Source organism: Saccopteryx leptura, chromosome 1 (assembly GCF_036850995.1).
Source record: "Saccopteryx leptura isolate mSacLep1 chromosome 1, mSacLep1_pri_phased_curated, whole genome shotgun sequence".
NCBI lineage: Eukaryota > Metazoa > Chordata > Mammalia > Chiroptera > Emballonuridae > Saccopteryx > Saccopteryx leptura.
In genome coordinates, this window is record NC_089503.1 from 172,025,161 (window position 1) to 172,045,366 (window position 20,206).

Consider the following 20,206-nt stretch of genomic DNA (forward strand, 5'->3'; position numbering starts at 1 on the left):
AATAAGTAATAATAGTTCATGGCCAAATCAGTCATCTGGTTTATTCCAGCCGGTCATTCATATTCAGAAAATGTCTTGTGGGAGGAAGATTGTTGAGCAGGGTGTCAAAGGGAAAGGATAGCCCTGGCAGGTTGGCTCAGCAGTAGAGCGTTGGCCCGGCATGTGGAAGTCCCAGGTTCGATTCCCTGCCAGAGCACACAGGAGAAGTATCCATCTGCTTCTCCACCCTTTCCCCTTTCTTTTCTATCTCTCTCTTCCCCTCCCACAGCCAAGGCTCCATTGGAGCAAAATTGGCCTGGGCACTGAGGATGGCTCCATGGCCTCCACCTCAGGTGCTAGAATGGCTCTGGTTGCAATGAAGCAACAGCCCCAATGGGCCAAGCATCGCCCCCTGGTGGGCATGCCGGGTGGATCCCAGTCAAGCAAATGCAGGAGTCTGTCTCTCTGCCTCCCCGCTTCTCACTTCAGAAAAATATTTTTTTAAAAAGGGAATGTGTGGTGTATGTGTATCCTTTATATATATTGAATGTGTCGACGATCATAGCTGTGTGCTTGTGTCATGAACAGAATCAAGGCCATGAGCTGCACTGCTGACAGCTGTCCCAGCCAAGTCCTCGTTTATGAATATGATATATCATGGTATGGCAGCTTCATTACCCACCGTGGAAACCACAGATGTAGAAATGAGAACTAGAATGTCATTTTTCCCTAGATTGCCTCTTAGCTCTGTGTTGCTCCCTCCTTCCACTGTGCATGAAGAGGTTTGGCTTCCCAAGTCACAGTTTCTTCAGGAAATGCTTGGGCCATCTCTCAGACAGTCCTCTGTGTAGTAAATGCAGGTACATACGATGGAGATCAATGCCAGCGGCCAGCTGAGCCCCAGCCAGGTCCACCGTGTGCACCTGGGACAGCAATACCTTTGCCACTTTTCCCCCCTTAAATATTGAAGCTTTGGTAGAATTGGAATTTTCCTGCTCTCTCTGACTTCCAAGAATGAGGTCCTTAAGTGCATCTCTTAAGCTGGCCACATGTCTGTCCTCTGCCCAGGCCCTTCAGCAGCGCGGTGGCAGTGGCAGTGGCGAGCTCCCGGAACTGTTCCAGTGTCATGGGACTGCAGACCAGCTGGTGCTCCATGCCTGGGGGCAGGAGACAAACTTGAAGTTACGGTCCCTGGGGGTGAGCGCACAGTTTCACAGTGTCCCTGGGCTGTTCCATGAGCTGACCGCCTGGGAGCTGGAATTGCTCAGGTCATGGATTCTCACCAAGCTGCCTGGAGACATGTGAGGGCAGAACGAATGAGTCCAGGTCAGTTTGTTAGCACTGATGTCTTCAGGAGAGGCGATCTTTACTGCCCAGTTATAATCTGATCACTGACACTGAAAATATTGAGAAAGCTCAACAGTTCACTGACTCCTTGAATGCTCATCACCGGAGAGTAGTAGGATGTTATTACTGGTAAACAGTAATTTACACAAACTTCTGTATATTATTTTCAGATATATTTTAAAAAATATTTGTAGACCTTCTAATTAAATATTAAAAATTTTAAAAATAGTTTAAATAAAAGCAATAAGAAGGCATGAAAAGACTTAATTTTGCATGGTATTATTTTATCTTTCCTACCAGTTTCTTTAAATTACATTTCCGAAGATATTCATGTTTATGTCACTTTTGATAGAAGAACATTAATTCGTACTCCAAGTTTATCAAGTGGTTTCACATGATCTTACTTGATCAGCACAAGGCTTGAGAAAATAAATCAACTGAGTAGCTGTTGTTTCCGTTTGATAAGAGGGATGGGAGGATGAGAGACTTCCCCCGGGCGGGCAGTGACAACCTGCCTCGCAGCCCGGCCTGCGGCTGCAGAGTGGAGCTCAGTGTTAGATCAGGCCGCTGCTGGGCGCTGGTCCAGAGTCCGGGTGTGTGCTCCTGACACTTGTCAACAAGCGGTGACGGCCAGTCTTCTCAGTTTTATGCATTCTAGTCAGCGTGTCTCACTGTGCATGTTTCTGATCACTAATGATACTAAGCCATTTTGTATGCATATTTGTGATCTATATAAATTATTTTACTATAGGTCTAATAAAATCTGTCCATTTTTATTAGACTGTCTTACTGTACTATAAGAATCTTTATGTATGCTAGCTACTAATCCTTTTTTGGAGAGGGGGTACTAATCCTTTGTTAGATGTTTTGCAAATTTTTTGTTAGTCTGTGGCTTCTGCTTTGTTCTCATCATTGTAATTTAAAGAGCAAAAGGTTTCTATATGATAAAGTCCAGTTTATTCACTTTTTTTATTTACAGTTTGTGCATTTAGTATCATAATGAAGAAATCTTAAGAAAGCCAAGAACATGAGGAATTTTCTCCTATACTTTCCACTGGAAGTTTTGAAGCTTTAGATCAGGGGTCTCAAACTCAACTCAGCATGTGGGCCGCAGAGCAAGATCACAGCCGTTCGGCGAGCCGCACTAGGTCTACAAAAGGCAACTGTTACGCAACACTTTTCAGTGTCACAAAACGACCAGAAACTGTAGTTCGTGGATTAGTCTGCGGGCCTCAAAAAATTGTTCGGCGGGCCGCATGCGGCCCACGGACCGCGAGTTTGAGACCTCTGCTTTAGATCTTATATTGGGTTGGGGAATAAGTTCGTAGCATTTTTATATTTTATTTTACAACGATTTGTTTGCTGTTTGGCAAAGGGTAAGTATTCATTCGATAAAACTCTTTCTGCTCTACAAAACTATGTTAATTGTATTTTTGAGTTATTTAATTTTTTATTAGTTTTGAGGCTTAGAAATGGAATACCCAGGAGGCAAAAATCAACATTTTTGACACCTGCTCTTATTTGCTTTTCATCGAGGTCAAAAAGCTGCCGAAGCAGCCCGGGACATTTGCGACGTGTATGGAGAAGGTGTCATAGGCGAGTCTACAGCATGGAAATGGTTTGCAAAGTTCAAAAATGGCGACTTTGACGTCGATGACACGTGGCGCAGCGGAAGGCCTTCTGAATTTGATGAAGAACTGGGAAATGCTCGAAAAGAATGCCACGGTCAACAAGGAGCTCTACATTGCCCAGCTACACCATGTGAATGAGGCTATTCGACTGAAAAGACCTGATAGACATGGTCAAACCATACTCCTTCACGACAACGCCAGGCCCCATGTTGCACAAGTCGTCAAAGCCGCACTCCAAGAGCTCGAATGGGAGGTCCTTCAGCATCCGCCGTATTCTCCGGACCTTGCACCAACCGATTACCATCTTTTCCGCTCCCTGTCAAACCATATGAAGGGCGTTACCTTCGATAACAAAGAGGTCCTTAAAAACTGGCTCAACAACTTCTTTGACACCAGACCAGGCGATTATTGGCGGAACGGCATCAACAAATTGGTCGAGAGGTGGGAAGAGGTTGTAAACAGCAACGGCGAATATATAGTTGATTAACTTATTGATATAATTATTGTTTTTTGTTTAAATAAAAGTCTTCGGTAAAAGCGCTACGAACTTATTCCCCAACCCAATATTTTGTCTGTGATCAGTTTCGATAAACTTTCTGATATGGTAAGAGTGAGGATTGAGGCCATGTTTTGCATATCCAGTTATTCCAGTACTATTTGTTGAAGAGACTGTCCTTCCTCCACTGACTTGCCATTGCACTATTGTTGGAAGTGCAGACATTTGTGCACATGTAGGTCACGTTCTGGACTCTCTCGTGTTTTGTGGATTTATTCTCTGTCTCTGTGCTGCGACCACACTGAGTTGATTATTGCAGCGTTGTAGGAAGTCTTGAAATAAGACTGCCTATGACCTATAATGTCATTACTCTTTTTTAAAGTCATTTTTAAGTCTTTCATATTTACCCACATATTTATTTACCTTTTCTGTTGATCTTTATTCCTTAATATAGTTCCAGATTTCCATATGGTATCATTTTCCTTCTGCCTGAAATAATGTAACATTTATGATAATGCTTGTCTCCACTCCTGTTAAATTTGTTCAACTTCTACATTTCTGAAAAAGTACTATTTTTCCTTTATTTTTGAAAGGTATGTAGAATCCTAGGTTGATGAGGCTCTTTTGCTTTTTCTTTCATTACTTTAAGGATCTTACACTGTTGTCATCTTAGGTGGTCCCATAGCAGTGTTTGCTCCAGGACGAATGGTGCCTACTATCAAACAATCTGTCTTTGAAGTGGCTAGAGTGTGAGGTTTTACACACTGGCCAGTGGGACACACACACTCCCAGCCCTCTATGGGCCCCGGCGATTGTCCTTTCTGTTCCTTTCAGGGGGCCCGTGCCTTCTGCACACACATCTGATGGTTCCGACTTGGCTGAAGTGTGGAGGGGACCCTCTCAGGTCTCTAATGCGCTGTTCTCTGAACTGCAAGCTCCATGGCCTCTCTGTCTCCTTGTAGGCTCTGTGTGGGCCTCCCTCCCCACCTGCACAGACTCACTGCCCGCCATACCTGGGCCCCTGTAGAGGTGGCCTCGCTGTTTCTCCTCTGTAAGGGGTATTCTGTGCCGCCCAAGACCAGGACTGAACACTTACAGGTGGTCCAGCTTTTCATTGTTCCAGGTGGAGGAATACGTCCGGCTCCTGTTAACTCTGTCATGGTCACCTTGGTCATGAGCAAAAGCTTCTTCATTCCTCTTTAATTTAAAGAGGGAGGGACAGAGATGGAGGGAGGGTAGGAGGGAGAAAGAGGGACTGAGAATTTAACTAGTAAAAATCCAAAAAGGACTCAGAGTTTGTGCGGTGTTTTAATTATCTTAGGCTTGTAATGACCTTCCACTTCTTGACATTTTAAATGCACCGGATTGAGTATATACGGCGTACTCACGTTTAAAACTCTTATGGCTACGATTTGGCCTAAAGCAACATATATCCATGTCATAGATAAGGGTGTCAGGTCTGCAAGTATTGAGCGTATACATACCAAATACAGTATAAGGGGAAGGAGTCCAGATCTTTTTTTTTTTTTTTTATGAATACTTGTCCTGTCATTTAATAATCATGTATTCTGGGGTAAATCTCAATCCCTGCTACAGTGTGCTCTTTGGTGAAATTTTTGTGTAAGGATCAAGTTATATAGCATATAGGTAAAAGCTTTCTAAAAAATGTAAAGTTAAACAAATTTAAGGTATTGCTTAGTATAGTTTTGCCAGAGATGGAGAGATGTGGGCCTGTAAAAGTTATAACTCTCCACAAACTCATCTGTGGATTGGGATACATATCTAACTACTTTATACAGATGATCTTCAATCTGATTCTGCTCCCCGACCTACTGGGCTGACAGTACATTCATCTCCGTTATTATGGGCTCTTGTACCTCTTTCCAAACCATGCAGGCTCCAGGCGCCTCGCACAAGGCAGCATATTCCAGGGAGGCCCCCGGCGCCTGGTTCTCACTCACCCTGGAATCCCCGCCATCCGGATGTGTGCGGTTCTCACTCACCCTGGGATCCCCGCCGTCCCGATGTGTGCGGTTCTCACTCACCCTGGGATCCCCGCCGTCCCGATGTGTGCGGTTCTCACTCACCCTGGGATCCCCGCCGTCCCGATGTGTGCGGTTCTCACTCACCCTGGGATCCCCGCCGTCCCGATGTGTGCGGTTCTCACCCTGGGATCCCCGCCGTCCCAATGTGTGCGGTTCTCACTCACCCTGGGATCCCCGCCGTCCCGATGTGTGCGGTTCTCACTCACCCTGGGATCCCCGCCGTCCCGATGTGTGCGGTTCTCACTCACCCTGGGATCCCCGCCGTCCCGATGTGTGCGGTTCTCACCCTGGGATCCCCGCCGTCCCGATGTGTGCGGTTCTCACCCTGGGATCCCCGCCATCCCGATGTGTGCAGTTCTCACTCACCCTGGGATACCCGCCGTCCGCATGTGTGCAGTCTCCTAAAGCCTGGAAATCACCACCAAGGCTGTGAATGCCACTGTGAATGCCAGGTTTGGGGCTTTATCTGCCCCAGGAAGCCTGTCCACCATTGTCCTCCTGTCCTGTCTTGAACCCGCATGCTGCTTTGCCCAGGTAAGCATCTCCTAAGACAAGGGCGTGGACACAGCCCTGGCACGCTCTTACATGGGAGAGGAAGAATGGCAACACGGAGAAAGCAGAAATCAGTAAAGTATGCATGTTTATATGTCAGGGAGACGGGAATTTTGCAAGAGAAGAGAAAAAGCCAGGATGCCTGTGGAGAGAGACTGCGTTTTCCTCTGTATTTCTTCTGTTTGAATTTTGATAATGAGCTTTATTGCTTCTATAGTCTTTAAAGTGAAGTAAAATGCTTTCTGATAGCATTTTTTCCTCCACTGAAGACTGAGTAAGGAGGATCATTATCAGTGGGAAGGAAATGAAACGCATTCTCTGTAGGAAGCTGAGTATTTCAAATGAAGAAGAGCAGAACAGATACAGAGCAGACTGACCACAGACTGTTGAGAACTGACGCTACTGTGACTACAAAAGAAAATGTCCAGATGGCCTTTGGCCAGCATCTAGCTAAACAGCAAGTCTTTATCATATAAAAGGGATTTCTTGATAGGTGCTAAGAAAACAGATTTACCAGAGCCATACAAACATTTCAGGAAAAGAGCAAAAACATGCAACATTTCAAAAGAAATGAGATTGCATGACCCACAAAGATAGCAGACTTGAACTCTGAGTAATTTCACCACGTGAAGAGATGGAACTGTGTTTACAGAGAACAAATGGGTTTACACATCTAAACACTTCGGAAGAAAGGTGTGGCCCCAGCGTGTTCCTACACTGTGGGTGAGATTCGGACCCATGTGTGCATCACCTGTCATACTGGTTACATTCTGCCATTTAGCCACAACCAGATCAGCTCAGTTTGTTTCACATAGCATTGAAGTAAAACAACTGTGAACAAGACCCCAAGCACCAGAATGACGTCACTGCCACACTAACCCCCCAGCTGTGCCTGGTCTCCTCCAATGAGAAGGTACCGTAGGAGGCTAGCTATCTCTCAAGTTTCTGTATTGACCTTCCCACTTGGTCTGAAGCACCTTGTCCAGGCAGAATGTAGGAGCAAGTACACAGACTTCACCTTGGTCTGCAAGGGCACAGTCTAGAACAGGGGTCTCAAACTCAACTCAGCATGTGGGCCGCAGAGCAAGATCACAGCCGTTCAGTGGGCCGCACTAGGTCTACAAAAGGCAACTGTTACGCAACACTTTTCTCACTGCAGTTGAAAACAAAAAAAAAATCAGTACAACAAGCACAATCGTACATGCAGTTTACTCAGTGTCACAAAACGACCAGAAACTGTAGTTCGCATCACAACTGCTGTTAACTAAGCTAATATCTAGCTAGGATGCTAGAGAAATGAAAAATACAAGTAGGCCCCTAGGCTTACTTAATTTTATCCAAAATATTTTGAACTTCGTGGATTAGTCTGCGGGCCGCACAAAATTGTTCGGCGGGCCGCGAGTTTGAGACCCCTGGTCTAGAATGACATGTCCCCCACAACCGCCATGGCTTTGAAGTGTCCCTGAATGCTTCCAGGGACAAGACAGCCTCATCGATCATTTTAGCTAAAGACAGGCACAACCTGCATACCAACTTTAGGGGTTGGTGCTTTGTTTGTCTGGGGTGGGCTTTGGTACAGAGCTGAGGCCATCTTTGGCTGCTTCCAGAGACTTCTTAGTAAGGTTAAGAAGAATGGCAATCCAACTGTGAATCCTCTGTGGAGAGAGGGCAGGCCCAACGGTCAGTTCCATTTGGGGTGCTGGTGACAGTTTGAGGAAATCACCATAGGGTGTTTTCCATCTGAGGAGAGCTCCAGGGGTAGTTCTGAGAGGCAGTGATCATTAGTATCTCTGTTCCCCATCAGCTTCTAGAGTCTAAGGTGTTCTTTCCTCAGCTTCCATAATTGTTGCTTCCATAATAATTCATGTCCTATTCTAGTAGGTGTAACGTCACCTTTTTTTCTAGATGTCCCTTACAACTATCATCCAAAAGGGTTGGATACAAGAAGGACAAGGGTATGTTTATACAACTATGAAGACCTATCTGCCCCCCATTTTGGCCCACATGGACCACTGTAGGGGCACATACAGTTGCCTCCCTAATTTCTCCTCATAAAGAGCAGATACAATGGAAAACCATTTATTCCACAATTAACTATCCAATTTTGTCACCATGTTGGCTGCCATTTCCCATGGACTTGGCCTCAAATTCTGTTGGTCACCCCACAAAACCTTCATTCCTGCCCTTCTAGTCTTTGAGTACATTAGAACACAAGTGTGAAATTTCTTTAGAAGTATTGAGTGGACTTCTACAAAAACGTAACGTATTATTTTAGAATACAGTTTCCTTTGTGCTGCCCTCACATTATTGTGTCCATTACCCTTGTGATTTTATTTAGGCCTTTGTTTTGGATTGGTTGTGAAAGCTATACATGATTTTTCATACTGGGAATAGAATGAATGGTTCTATGATGAATAGTGGACTTCCTGTTTTGAAGAAATCATAATAGGCAAAATGCCCATTAGTGACATGTTTTTGCCAATAGTTGAGTCCAAAGCCTCTGGGACCTCTCTCTCTCTCTCTCTCTCTCTCTCTCTCTCTCTCTCTCTTTTTCCCTAAGGAGGTGATGAGAAAGTTTGATGCCTGTGCATTCTGTTTTAAATTCATTTGAGCAGTGATTTCAAAATAGCTTGTTACTTCACTTTTTTGTTATTGTCACTAGTTCATAATTGTTTCTTTGTTTTCTTTTGGTGCTTCTCTACCCACTCTTAAGGGCAAAGTACTATTAAAATCACTTTTTTTTTGTTTCCCTCTTTCTTCCCATCCCATTTTTTCTTGTCAGTTGTTGGCTTGTCCAATTGAAACTAGAAATACACTTGACATATTAGTTACTTGACGTACTAATTTTGGCCAATTCTGGTGTGCTCTCTTTTGCCACTGAAATGATTAAAATTGAAAAATTGGGTGGTGGCGCCAGTGAGAGGCAGAAGCCTCCCCCTTGGGCACCAACTATTAAGTCAGTCCATTTCCCCACCACATAACGAGAGAGAACAGTTAACACCAAAATTCACCCTGGCAGAAGCAAATAAATGGTTCTCTTTAAAAATTTCACTCCAACAGTAATAAATCTTTAGTTGAGTCTAAAAACAGGTTATTAAATGGCAAGTGAAAAACGGATCTATTTCAAATAATAGCTGGAATGCATTTTTGTTAGTTTGTTTATGTTTCTTAGTTATTCTGCGAAATGGTCAGATGAGGTGTAGGGCAACTGGTTAACTCTGTCTCAGTTCTGCCAGAGAAGCAAACATTTCTTCTTGCTGGCGGGAATTCGGAGACACCATTTCACACGTATGGAAACCAAGACGTAAGGAAGCTAGATGACGTACCCATGGCTCTCAGTAAGCAATGCTAGAACACAGCTCTCCCTCCTGATGTCCGTCTCACTGCACCATGTTGCCATCCTGGTGGTGTTCAAAAGTTCATTAAATTGCAAATGTGTTAGATTCAGAGCTATTTTCTTTCCTTTGTAGACATCTTACATTCGTGCCTCTTTGATTCTGTTTTCTAAAGGAATGCGGTGGTCTCCTTCTCTGCCCCGATATACCATAACAGCAGGGCTAAGTTTTATGTCCTGGTATAGACTTAAGAGTTGTAAAAGGTGATCAGTCATTTCTTTCAGTTTCAATTTCTGAATCCCATAGCCTGCTCCAGCCCTTATCTTACTTGATATCTTTATAGGATTTGGCACTTTGCTTAATCTCTGAATTCTGGACACGTGAGCCTTCCAGTTTAGTCTTTCTAGGATCGCTGGAGGATGATTTCTGTTCTCCTTACATGGCTCCCCCAGCACTTAGTCCCTTCCTGTGGAGGCCTCTTCTTTTGGACCTGGGTTTTTTTATTCCTTCTCTAGATGATCTCCCACTTGTGTGGTTCCGATTGCTGTCCCCATGGCTGCAACTATGGCCGCACAGTCTCACTGGAGTCCACTTCTGAGCTCCAGACCTCTGTGCATCTCCCCACCCAGCTGTCAGACAGCCACTATGCACGGAATATATGCAAGGAATGCAACATTTTCACACTTACCAAATGTGTGATTTAGGTTAAAATTATACAGACACTCTCCAGGTTTCTGTTCCCTCACCCGTAAAATGGGTTTGTTATCAACTTCAATGCAAGGAGGCCTGCACAGCAGTTGAGAGTTACTACTTCTGTTTCCTCTCCCCAAACCTGCATCTCTTGTTGTGATCTGTTTTAAATGACTTATCCTCCACATAATAAGGTCTTTGTGTCCTGCTCCACTTTCCTCCCATGTCAGCCAACAAGTCCTTCTGCTGTTCTGTCACAGGAACACCCCTCCATTTGCCCTCTAACCCATCCTCATTGTCTGTGGCCTCATCCTCCTCTAGACAGCTCTCCCTGCCTCTGGTCTAGTCCGTCTGGTCATGCTTCAGCATGCGTCAGTGGACTGATTGGCTTTCTTCACTTCCCAACAATCCCCTGCTGGCTCCTCACTGTCTTCAGAAGAAAACTAATAACCTTTAGCTAAGGAGTAAGTCCCTTCAAAGTCTAGCCCAGCCCAGTGTTTCAACTCCATCTCACAATGCATGTGAGCAAACACACACACACATTCTCTCCCAGTGCTTTGGCTACACCCAAACTCCCTAGCCATGCCATTCTCTTCACATTTAATGTCATCAGATCATACTCCCTACCTGCAATGCTCTCTCCCCCTCCTCTGACAGATGAATTCCTAACATCCCAGCACAGGTTTGAGTGACCCACAGCCTTGCCCATTCAGTTTTCTATGCCAGAACGTGCTCTGCTCTCCATGTTTCTGTCTCTGTCCTCTATATATTGGTCCTCTACCCACTCCACATTTTGAACTCACGGACTATCATTTCTCCACAATGCCTGGTACAGTGATTGGCATGCAAGAGAAATGTAATAAATGGATGATAACATAATCACCATTTCCTGCTGGCCTCTCATTGGATGTTCTTTTGAATTTTATAAGAACCCAGGTATAAGGTCCTTTCTGTCACTGTAGTTCCCTAAGTTTAGATTAATTTTTATGAAGTCAATGCTTTGCAGTGAAAATGTTGGCAAGTAATAGCAAAAGAAACTATCAACAAAACAAAATGGCAGCCAATCAAATGAGAGAAAATATTTGCAAAAATACCTTCCATAAGGGGCTAATATTCAAAGTATGTAAAGAACTCATACAACTCAACATCAAAAAGAAAAAAAAAAAAGAACAATCCTAGTAAAAGGGCAGATGACCTAAACAGACACTTGACCAAGACATGCAAATTGCCAACAGATATATGAAAGATGCTCACCTTCATTAATAAGGAGAACGCCAGTCAAAACCACAATGAGATTTTACCTCATACCTATTAGTATGGCAATACTAATTAGTATGGCAATGAGACAAGAAATAAGTGTTGGAGAGGATGTGGAGAAAAAGGAACCCTTTTGCATGGCTGGTGGGAATGTCAATTGGTACAGCCACTATGGAAATAAGTATGGAGGTTCCTCAGAAAGTTGAGAATAGGGTAACATATGATCCCATGATCCCCTCTCTGGGTATCTACCCCAAAATCTTGAAAACATTTATTCGTAAATATCTGTATCCCTATGTTCATTTCAGCATTATACATGGTAGCCAAAATGTGGAAACAACCTATGTGTCCTCTGAGGGATGATGAGATACCATGGAATGCTACTCAGCCATAAGAAAAGATGAAATGTTGCCATTTGCAATAACATGGATGAATCTGGAGAGGATCACGCTAAGCGAAATAAGTCAGATGGAAAAGGACAGAACTGTCGGACTTCACTCATATATGACATATAAAAACAAAGCAACAAATGAACAAACCCAACAAACTCCTAGACACAGAGAACAGGAAGATGGTTACCAGAGGGGAAGGGGCAGGAGGACACAGATGGTAAAGGGTGGTGAGCGCACAATGCAATATATAAATGATGTATTATGCACTTGAAACTTATAAAAGTTGTTAACTACTGTCACCCAATAAATTTAATTAAAAAAAAAAACTTTAAAAAAACTATTGGTGAGCTTCCAGTCAAGATAGCAGCATAAGTGAATGCTGTGCTCACCTCCCACCACAACCTCATGAACATTACAGCCCAACTACTAGATGCCCATCACTCAGAATCACCGGGAATGTGGCGGAAAATCCTATAACAAAGGAGAGACAGACACCAAGTCCAGACTGGTAGGAGGGACAGAGATGTGGAACAGGCCAGTCCCACACCCACGTGGTAGTTAAGAATCAGAAGGCAGAGCTCAGCCTTGGGGGTCCCTTGCTGAGAAGGGAGGGGTCCCAGCCCCCACAGCCCCAGCCCAGGGTTCCAGTACCAGAAACAGAGGTCCCCGTAACTCTGGGCTGTGAAAACTCATTGAGACAGATGGCTGCTGGAACCCCAGGCATCCTCATAAGGAGCCCACAGGGACTCACCCGCTGAAGGACTCACTCCCCTGGGCTCCAGCGCTGGGGCAGCAGCCTGAAAGGCTACAGAGACACAGGAGGAGGAGCTGAACTATCCAGCCAGGCTGGATGGGTAGCTTTCTCCCAATCCGAAGTGCTGGCAGAAGCCACTGCTCCTTTGCTGACCCCTCCCTGCAGGCACAGTTGTGAGCCGTAGCTGAGATTCCATCAGCCTGGCTGAGGCTGTCCGTTACTCAGCTCATCCCTGAGACCTGCCCACCCAACTTGCTGGCCCACTCAAGCCACTGCCAGTGGCTTTTCCATATAAATGGCCTGTCTCGGCTCATACCTTAGACGTTCCTAAACTCTCTCAAAAGTTCACACAGCCCAAACAAGCAGCATCTGGCCTCAACACACCCCATACGTCTTGTTAAGTAGCCCCGCGCCTGGCAGTAGTGGGGGCCGGCCTGAGCTCACAGGCTGGCCTCTCCCAGGCACCTTCAGGCCCAACACACGTGGTAGCCATCTGCAGATCACTTTGTAGCTCACACCTGGTGGCAGCTGACCTTGGCTGCACCTTTCAAGAGGCCCCAGACCCAACACACCCAGTGGCCAGCTTTAGACCAGAGCAGAGCACCACCCAACCACCTCCACAGAGGACACACCCAAAGGGCAGACCCAGCAGGCACCAGACCCTGGTTAGAGTGAATCCTGCTCCACAGGGTCAGCCTCTACACAGCAGCATCTCCACTGGAGCCGTGGCCAGTCCCACAACCAGTCAACCTGAGGGGCACTGAATTCCCCCATTCAAGTGCCAACAGCAGGGGAGGCTCGACGAGAACAGGAAGGGACAACCCTCGAGTACCTGGCTCAGGTGACCAGTGTGACTGCACCCCTGGGCCCACAGGACACCTACTACATAAGACCACTTTACCAAGACCAGGAGACAACGCAGCTCTACCTAACACAGAAACAAGCCCAGGGAGTCAGCCAACACGAGAGAAAGACACATGTCCCAAATGAAAGAACAGAACAATATTCCAGAAAAAGAATGAAACAAAATGGAGACAAGCAATGTACCAAATACAGGGTTCAAAACACTGGTTATAAGGATGCTCAGTGAACTCAGGGGAGTAGGGGAGGGGAGGAACTTCATGAGAACTCCAACAAAGAGACAAGAAACAAAAAAAATGGAGATAGTAAACAAAGATGAATCAGCCAGAAATGAAGACTACAATAACTAAAGGAAGAATATGCTGGAAGGAACCAACAGTAGTGTGGACGAAGCAGAGGGTCAAATCAGTAATTTAGAAGACAAGCAGAAAACAACCAATCAGAACAGGAAAAAAAAAAGTCTATATTTTTAATGAGGATCATTTAAGGGGCCTCTGGGACAATGACAAGCTTATCAACATTCCCATCATGGGGGGAAGAAGAGAGAGACCAGGGATTGAAAAGCCACGGCAGTATCTAATTCCTCATCAAAGTTTGAACTTATTGTATCAGAATCAACTCATGGCTTCCTACTTGGTGGGTTGTAAGATGTTACCGGTTTTGTTTTCTGTCTTGGAGACTGAAGTTATCCCAGAACTGGCCAGTGGGAGCCTCTCTTGGCCCCAGAGTTCTCCTCAAACATCCCTTTCATCCTCTGAACATCATGTGATGTCACAGCTCAGAGAGATGCATCGGGTTTATCCTGTACTTTTCCGAATCTTGTGCTAAATCAGTCATTTCTCTGAGGCCTGCTGGTTCCAATGTAACAAACATGAAATTTAGAAATGAAGATCTGGACATTAAGTGGCCTCATTCTTTTGGGGTACTGCTGTTTCTCAGGCCCTCATTGGAAAGAACAAGGGATGAATAATGTCTCTATACATGCACACACATTTACAACTATATTTATGTACATGTGTCTTCAGCTATATTTTCTCTATATATTCTGTATTGTATATACATTCATACCTATACAATATAAATATGCATGTGCATATATGTAATGAGTCCATGTATGTATCTCCGATGTCAATAATAGTAATTATTATACTTGTGAGTTGTTTGAGACCCAGCATTGACTGGCTCCAGACTAAAATTTTCAGAAACTTTACAAGCTGGTAGCTTGAAATTGGCCATGGTGGGAATCTTTATATCACAGACATGTTCAAACACTCCCCTCTACATGTCGAGTTCACATATTTGTCACAGACACTAATCATACTTCTGAACACTGGACTCAGTTTTTCTTGCTAGATATCTACCTTGTCAATGGTACTGTCCCATTAGCACCAAGCCCAGGGGAGGAGAACCTTTGCATTTCCTCCCCTCATCCTGCTTCTATTGCTGATGCTCCTCTTACTACAGCTAAGAGTGCAGCTTCCCTCCCAGTCCCACAAATAAGGAACGATAGAATCATTTTCATTCCCCCTTCATCCTAGCCTCCCCCATCTAGTCCCCAAGTTCTGAGTCCCTCTCTGAAATGTTTCCTAAATATTCCCTTCTTTTTTAACTCCTGCAGTCTCTGGCACAGCCTTATTCTAGCCTTTTACTTCTTTTCTAGCCTGGCCAGTTGAAGTCCTAAATTTCTTACCTGAATGACAGATAATGCATGCAAATGGAATACTTTCTGACTCTTCTGAAACATAATGAAAAACTAAAGTGATCAGTACAGAGGGATTTGGGGCTGTAGAAATTCTGATCAGTTAGGACTCACACAGTAAAAACAGTTACTAATCTCCTATGGAACAGTTGGAGAAGTGTTTAGCCTTTTCTATCTGTTCTTTCTGCCATTACCCACACATTGGCTTTTTTTCCTGACAACTGTCATCCTGTGGTCACCAAATTCTAAACATTCACATCCCTATGCTGGGGCCCAACTCCACCATGATTACAGAATATATATTAATTAACTCAATGAGCATTCCCCTGCAGAAATACCTGCCTGGAAGGAGCTTTCATTCTAGTGACAAACCTGTGCTCCAACAGAGGGAATCTAAATCTAACCAGAAAAGATCCGATCTTTTCGGAATCACCTGTACTTCCTGCCTGGACCTCGCTTTACTCTTTCAGAAAACAGGAATTGGGTGTTGATTTCTGGTGTGTTTCGACTCTGACCTAAATTATATTTTTCCTGGCTAATATTTCTCAGTTTGTGAAATGCACTTGGGTTTCTTCCTATTTTTAAGTACTAACATTTGTGATGCTGTTTTTGCATCTTTTTGTTCACGTTGCTCAATTGCAGTGTTGAGAATTTTATAGTCTTCCTTAAATTTAGTGTGTCCCATTTGAGGGGAAAAAAATCTTGTACTTTAAATGGAAACGTTTGCTCTACAGATGGCTTTGGAAAAGTGCCCTGGGAATGTTTTTAGATTGTATAGGACTTGGCAATGAAAATAATTGGTAGAAGAATGACATTAAAAAATAATCCTTGGATTTTGACACCTTATAGAAGTATAGGGGGAGTGTTATTGTATCTCTCTTTCTCCATGATATGGTTTTCTTAAAAGAGAATAGTATATATTTAAATAATAACGTATTCCTTCACGTTTATTTGATCAGTTTGAATGTGTTGGAACAGCACGAAATAGAAAACACAGACTCTGTCTTAGGTCCTTTGGACTGTTATAACAAAATTCCACAGATTATGTGGCTTATAAACAATGGAAATTTATTTCTTACATTCCTGGAGTCCGGAAGTTCAAGATCAAGGTGCCGGCGTGGTCGGGTTCTGGGGAAGATCCCCCTCTAGGTTGCGGACTGACAACTTCCGGCTGCGTTCTCATGTGGTCAGTGAGGAGAAGGACCTCCCTAGGGTCTCTTCCATAAATCTACTAATCCCATTCATGAGGGCTCCTCCCCCATGACCTCATCACCTAGGTAATTATGACCTATTCACCAACACCCTCATCTCCTAATAGCATCTCCCTGGGCATTAGGATTTTCCTGTAGGAATTTGATGAGGGAGGCACAAATATTTAGCCTATAAGAGACTACTTTTCCTTTTGGTTAATATTGTAATCAGTGTTTCACCTAACTTTTCCAAGTTTCCCCTTGGGAACTGTCATGAACCATTGTCTATGGAGGTCATTTACTTTTACTATTCAACCACTTTAAAACTGCTGAGTAGGTTTTTTGCTCCTATTCGATTGGGTTAGCAGTCTCAATCCATTGCTCAAAATAAACTTTGTTTATTTAGCTAGGATTGTATTGTCCTGACTATATACTTCCATAGTGTCTAAATGCAAAATTCAAGTAAAATATATACAAAGCTGATTTCATGTCATTAAACGTCTTAGGTACAATTGTAATTCAAGGTTAGCAGACAACTTCCAATCCCCAGATGTAATAGTCTCTCCATCCGAGTCTCCTTTCACTTTATTATATTACCTCAATTGGGTTTTAATGCTGAAAAGTGTTGCCTAAGTGCTCAGCTGAAATCTATATTTGTTTAGTGCAAGAAAAGCTTTTCAGGGTGCTGGTGGGGAGCTGTTTGCACCAAGAGAAGGTCTAGCTGGAGGCTGAATTCTGTAGAAGAACCACTCCAGGACAAGTCTCCCACCCAAGTGGATGTTGTTCTGATGCAGAAGTTCTCTTTAGAGGCCCTTCAAAAAAATTACTTCCCAAAACTGAGTTTGTTTTTTTTTGTTTGTTTGTTTGTTTGTTTGTTTTTGTTTTTGTTTTTTTTAAATAAATTTTTATTAATGGTAATGGGATGACATTAATAAATCAGGGTACATATATTCAAAGAAAACATGTCTAGGTTATTTTGTCATTAAATTATGTTGCATACCCCTCGCCCAAAGTCAGATTGTCCTTCGCCACCCTCTATCTAGTTCTCTGTGCCCCTCCCCCTCCCCCTAACTCTCCCCCTGTCCTCCCTCCCCCCACCCCTGGTAACCACCACACTCTTGTCCATGTCTCTTAGTCTCATTTTTATGTTCCACCAATGTATGGAATCATGTAGTTCTTGTTTTTTTCTGATTTACTTATTTCACTCCTTATAATGTTATCAAGATCCCACCATTTTGCTGTAAATGATCTGATGTCATCATTTCTTATGGCTGAGTAGTATTCCATAGTGTATATGTGCCACATCTTCTTTATCCAGTCTTCTATTGAAGGGCTTTTTGGTTGTTTCCATGTCCTGGCCACTGTGAACAGTGCTGCAATGAACATGGGGCTACATGTGTCTTCCCGTATCAATGTTTCTGAGGTTTTGGGGTATATACCCAGTAGAGGGATTGCTGGGTCATAAGGTAGTTCTATTTGCAGTTTTTTGAGGAACCACCATACTTTCCTCCATAATGGTTGTACTACTTTACAGTCCCACCAACAGTGAATGAGGGTTCCTTTTTCTCCACAGCCTCTCCAACATTTGCTATTACCCGTCTTGTTGATAATAGCTAATCTAACAGGAGTGAGGTGGTATCTCATTGTAGTTTTGATTTGCATTTCCCTAATAACTAATGAAGCTGAGCATCTTTTCATATATCTGTTGGCCATTTGTATCTCTTCCTGGGAGAAGTGTCTGTTCATGTCCTCTTCCCATTTTTTTATTGGATTGTTTGTTTGTTTGTTGTTGAGTTTTATGAGTTCTTTGTAAATTTTGGAAATTAGGCCCTTATCTGAGCTGTTGTTTAAAAATATCATTTCCCATTTAGTTGGCTGTCTGTTTATTTTTATATCAGTTTCTCTTGCTGAGCAAAAACTTTTTATTCTGATGTAGTCCCATTCATTTATCTTTGCCTTCACTTCTCTTGCCATTGGAGTCAAGTTCATAAAATGTTCTTTAAAACCCAGGTCCATCAGTTTAGTACCTATGTCTTCTTCTATGTACTTTATTGTTTCAGGTCTTATATTTAGGTCTTTGATCCATTTTGAATTAATTTTAGTACACGGGGACAGGCTGTAGTCGAGTTTCATTCTTTTGCATGTGGCTTTCCAGTTTTCCCAACACCATTTGTTGAAGAGGCTTTCTTTTCTCCATTGTGTGTTGTTGGCCCCTTTATCAAAGATTATTTGACCATATATATGTGGTTTTATTTCTGGGCTTTCTATTCTGTTCCATTGGTCTGAGTGTCTATTTTTCTGCCAATACCATGCTCTTTTGATTATTGTGGCCCTATAATATAGTTTAAAGTCAGGTATTGTAATGCCCCCAGCTTCATTCTTTTTCCTTAGGATTGTTTTGGCTATTCGGGGTTTTTTATAGTTCCATATAAATCTGATGATTTTTTGTTCCATTTCTTTAAAAAATCTCATAGGGATTTTGATGGGAATTGCATTAAATTTGTATATTGCTTTGGGTAATATGGCCATTTTGATTATATTTATTCTTCCTATCCAAGAACAAGGAATATTTTTCCATCTCATTGTATCTTTTTCGATTTCCCTTAACAATGCTTTGTAATTTTCATTATATAGGTCCTTTACATTCTTTGTTATGTTTATTCCTAGGTATTTTATTTTTTTTGTTGCAATCGTGAAGGGGATTATTTTTTTGAGTTCGTTTTCTAATATTTCATTGTTGGCATAGAGAAAGGCTATGGACTTCTGTATGTTAATTTTGTATCCTGTGACCTTACTGTATTGGTTTATTGTTTCTAATAATCTTTTTGTGGAGTCCTTCGGGTTTTCGATGTATAGGATCATATCATCAGCAAAAAGTGATACCTTTACTTCTTCTTTTCCGATATGGATGCCTTTTATTTCTTTGTCTTGTCTGATTGCTCTGGCCAGAACTTCTAGCACCACGTTAAATAAGAGTGGAGAGAGTGGACAACCCTGTCTTGTTCCTGATTTAAGGTAGAAAGTCCTCAGTTTTATGCCGTTTAAAATGATGTTGGCTGATGGTTTATCATATATGGCCTTTATCATGTTGAGATATTTTCCTTCTATACCCATTTTGTTGAGAGTCTTAAACATAAAACTGTGTTGTATTTTATCAAAAGCCTTTTCTGCATCTATTGATAAGATCATGTGGTTTTTGTTCTTTGTTTTGTTGATATGGTGTATTACGTTAACCGTTTTGCGTATGTTGAACCATCCTTGAGATTCTGGGATGAATCCCACTTGATCATGATGTATTATTTTTTTAATATGTTGTTGTATTCGGTTTGCCAGTATTTTGTTTAGAATTTTAGCATCTGTATTCATTAGAGATATTGGTCTGTAGTTTTCTTTCTTTGTGCCATCCTTGCCAGGTTTTGGTATGAGGGTTATGTTGGCCTCATAAAATGTGTTTGGAAGTATTGCTTCTTCTTCAATTTCCAAAACTGAGTTTGATAAGTCCTTGAAACTAGCTAATGAAACCATTAACAAGGACAACACACTTGTATAGAGCATTCTAAAGAAATAGAATTCTACTTTTAAATGAGTCTCCCTTGCCAGTATATTGAAAATGCTTGTAATTTTAAGTAAATCATCCTTAAGATCCCTTAACAATCTTGTGCAGATGGAAGGCCATGTGGGTGAATATCTTGCATGCATGGGGATGAGATCCAGATGACAAGAACGTAGACAAGGGTGGTTTGAAAGATGTCAGAGAGCTCTGACAATATCAAACACTGTGATTCTATGCAGTGGAGATAATTCCTCTGCATTCTCAAACAATGCATGAATATGAAGATGTCAAACCCATGTTATCTGCATTTAGTCTTTCTCTGGACTAAAAATATTTGTATTTTCTGTCAGAAAGAGATTAGCTTGAATGTATAAATATATCCATACAAGCATTTATATTGATAAACACACATAGCATGGAATATA

The 20,206-nt window shown here is 42.7% G+C and overlaps 1 protein-coding gene across 4 annotated transcripts in view; it reads left to right on the top strand.

Annotated features, from left to right (window-relative positions):
• Positions 1-20,206, top strand: part of LYPLAL1 (lysophospholipase like 1) — a 64,930-nt gene that overhangs the window by 33,586 nt on the left and 11,138 nt on the right. The window contains exons 5-6 of one of the 4 annotated variants that reach the window (XM_066380248.1): positions 1,048-1,305; positions 2,784-2,840. In XM_066380248.1, the coding sequence (XP_066236345.1) occupies positions 1,048-1,284 (237 nt within the window). In that variant the 3' untranslated portion in view covers positions 1,285-1,305; positions 2,784-2,840. Of the gene's footprint in view, positions 1-1,047; positions 1,589-2,305; positions 2,754-2,783; positions 2,841-20,206 lie in introns of those variants that run through there. The other 3 variants (XM_066380238.1, XM_066380230.1, XM_066380223.1) reach the window with 3 other exon arrangements.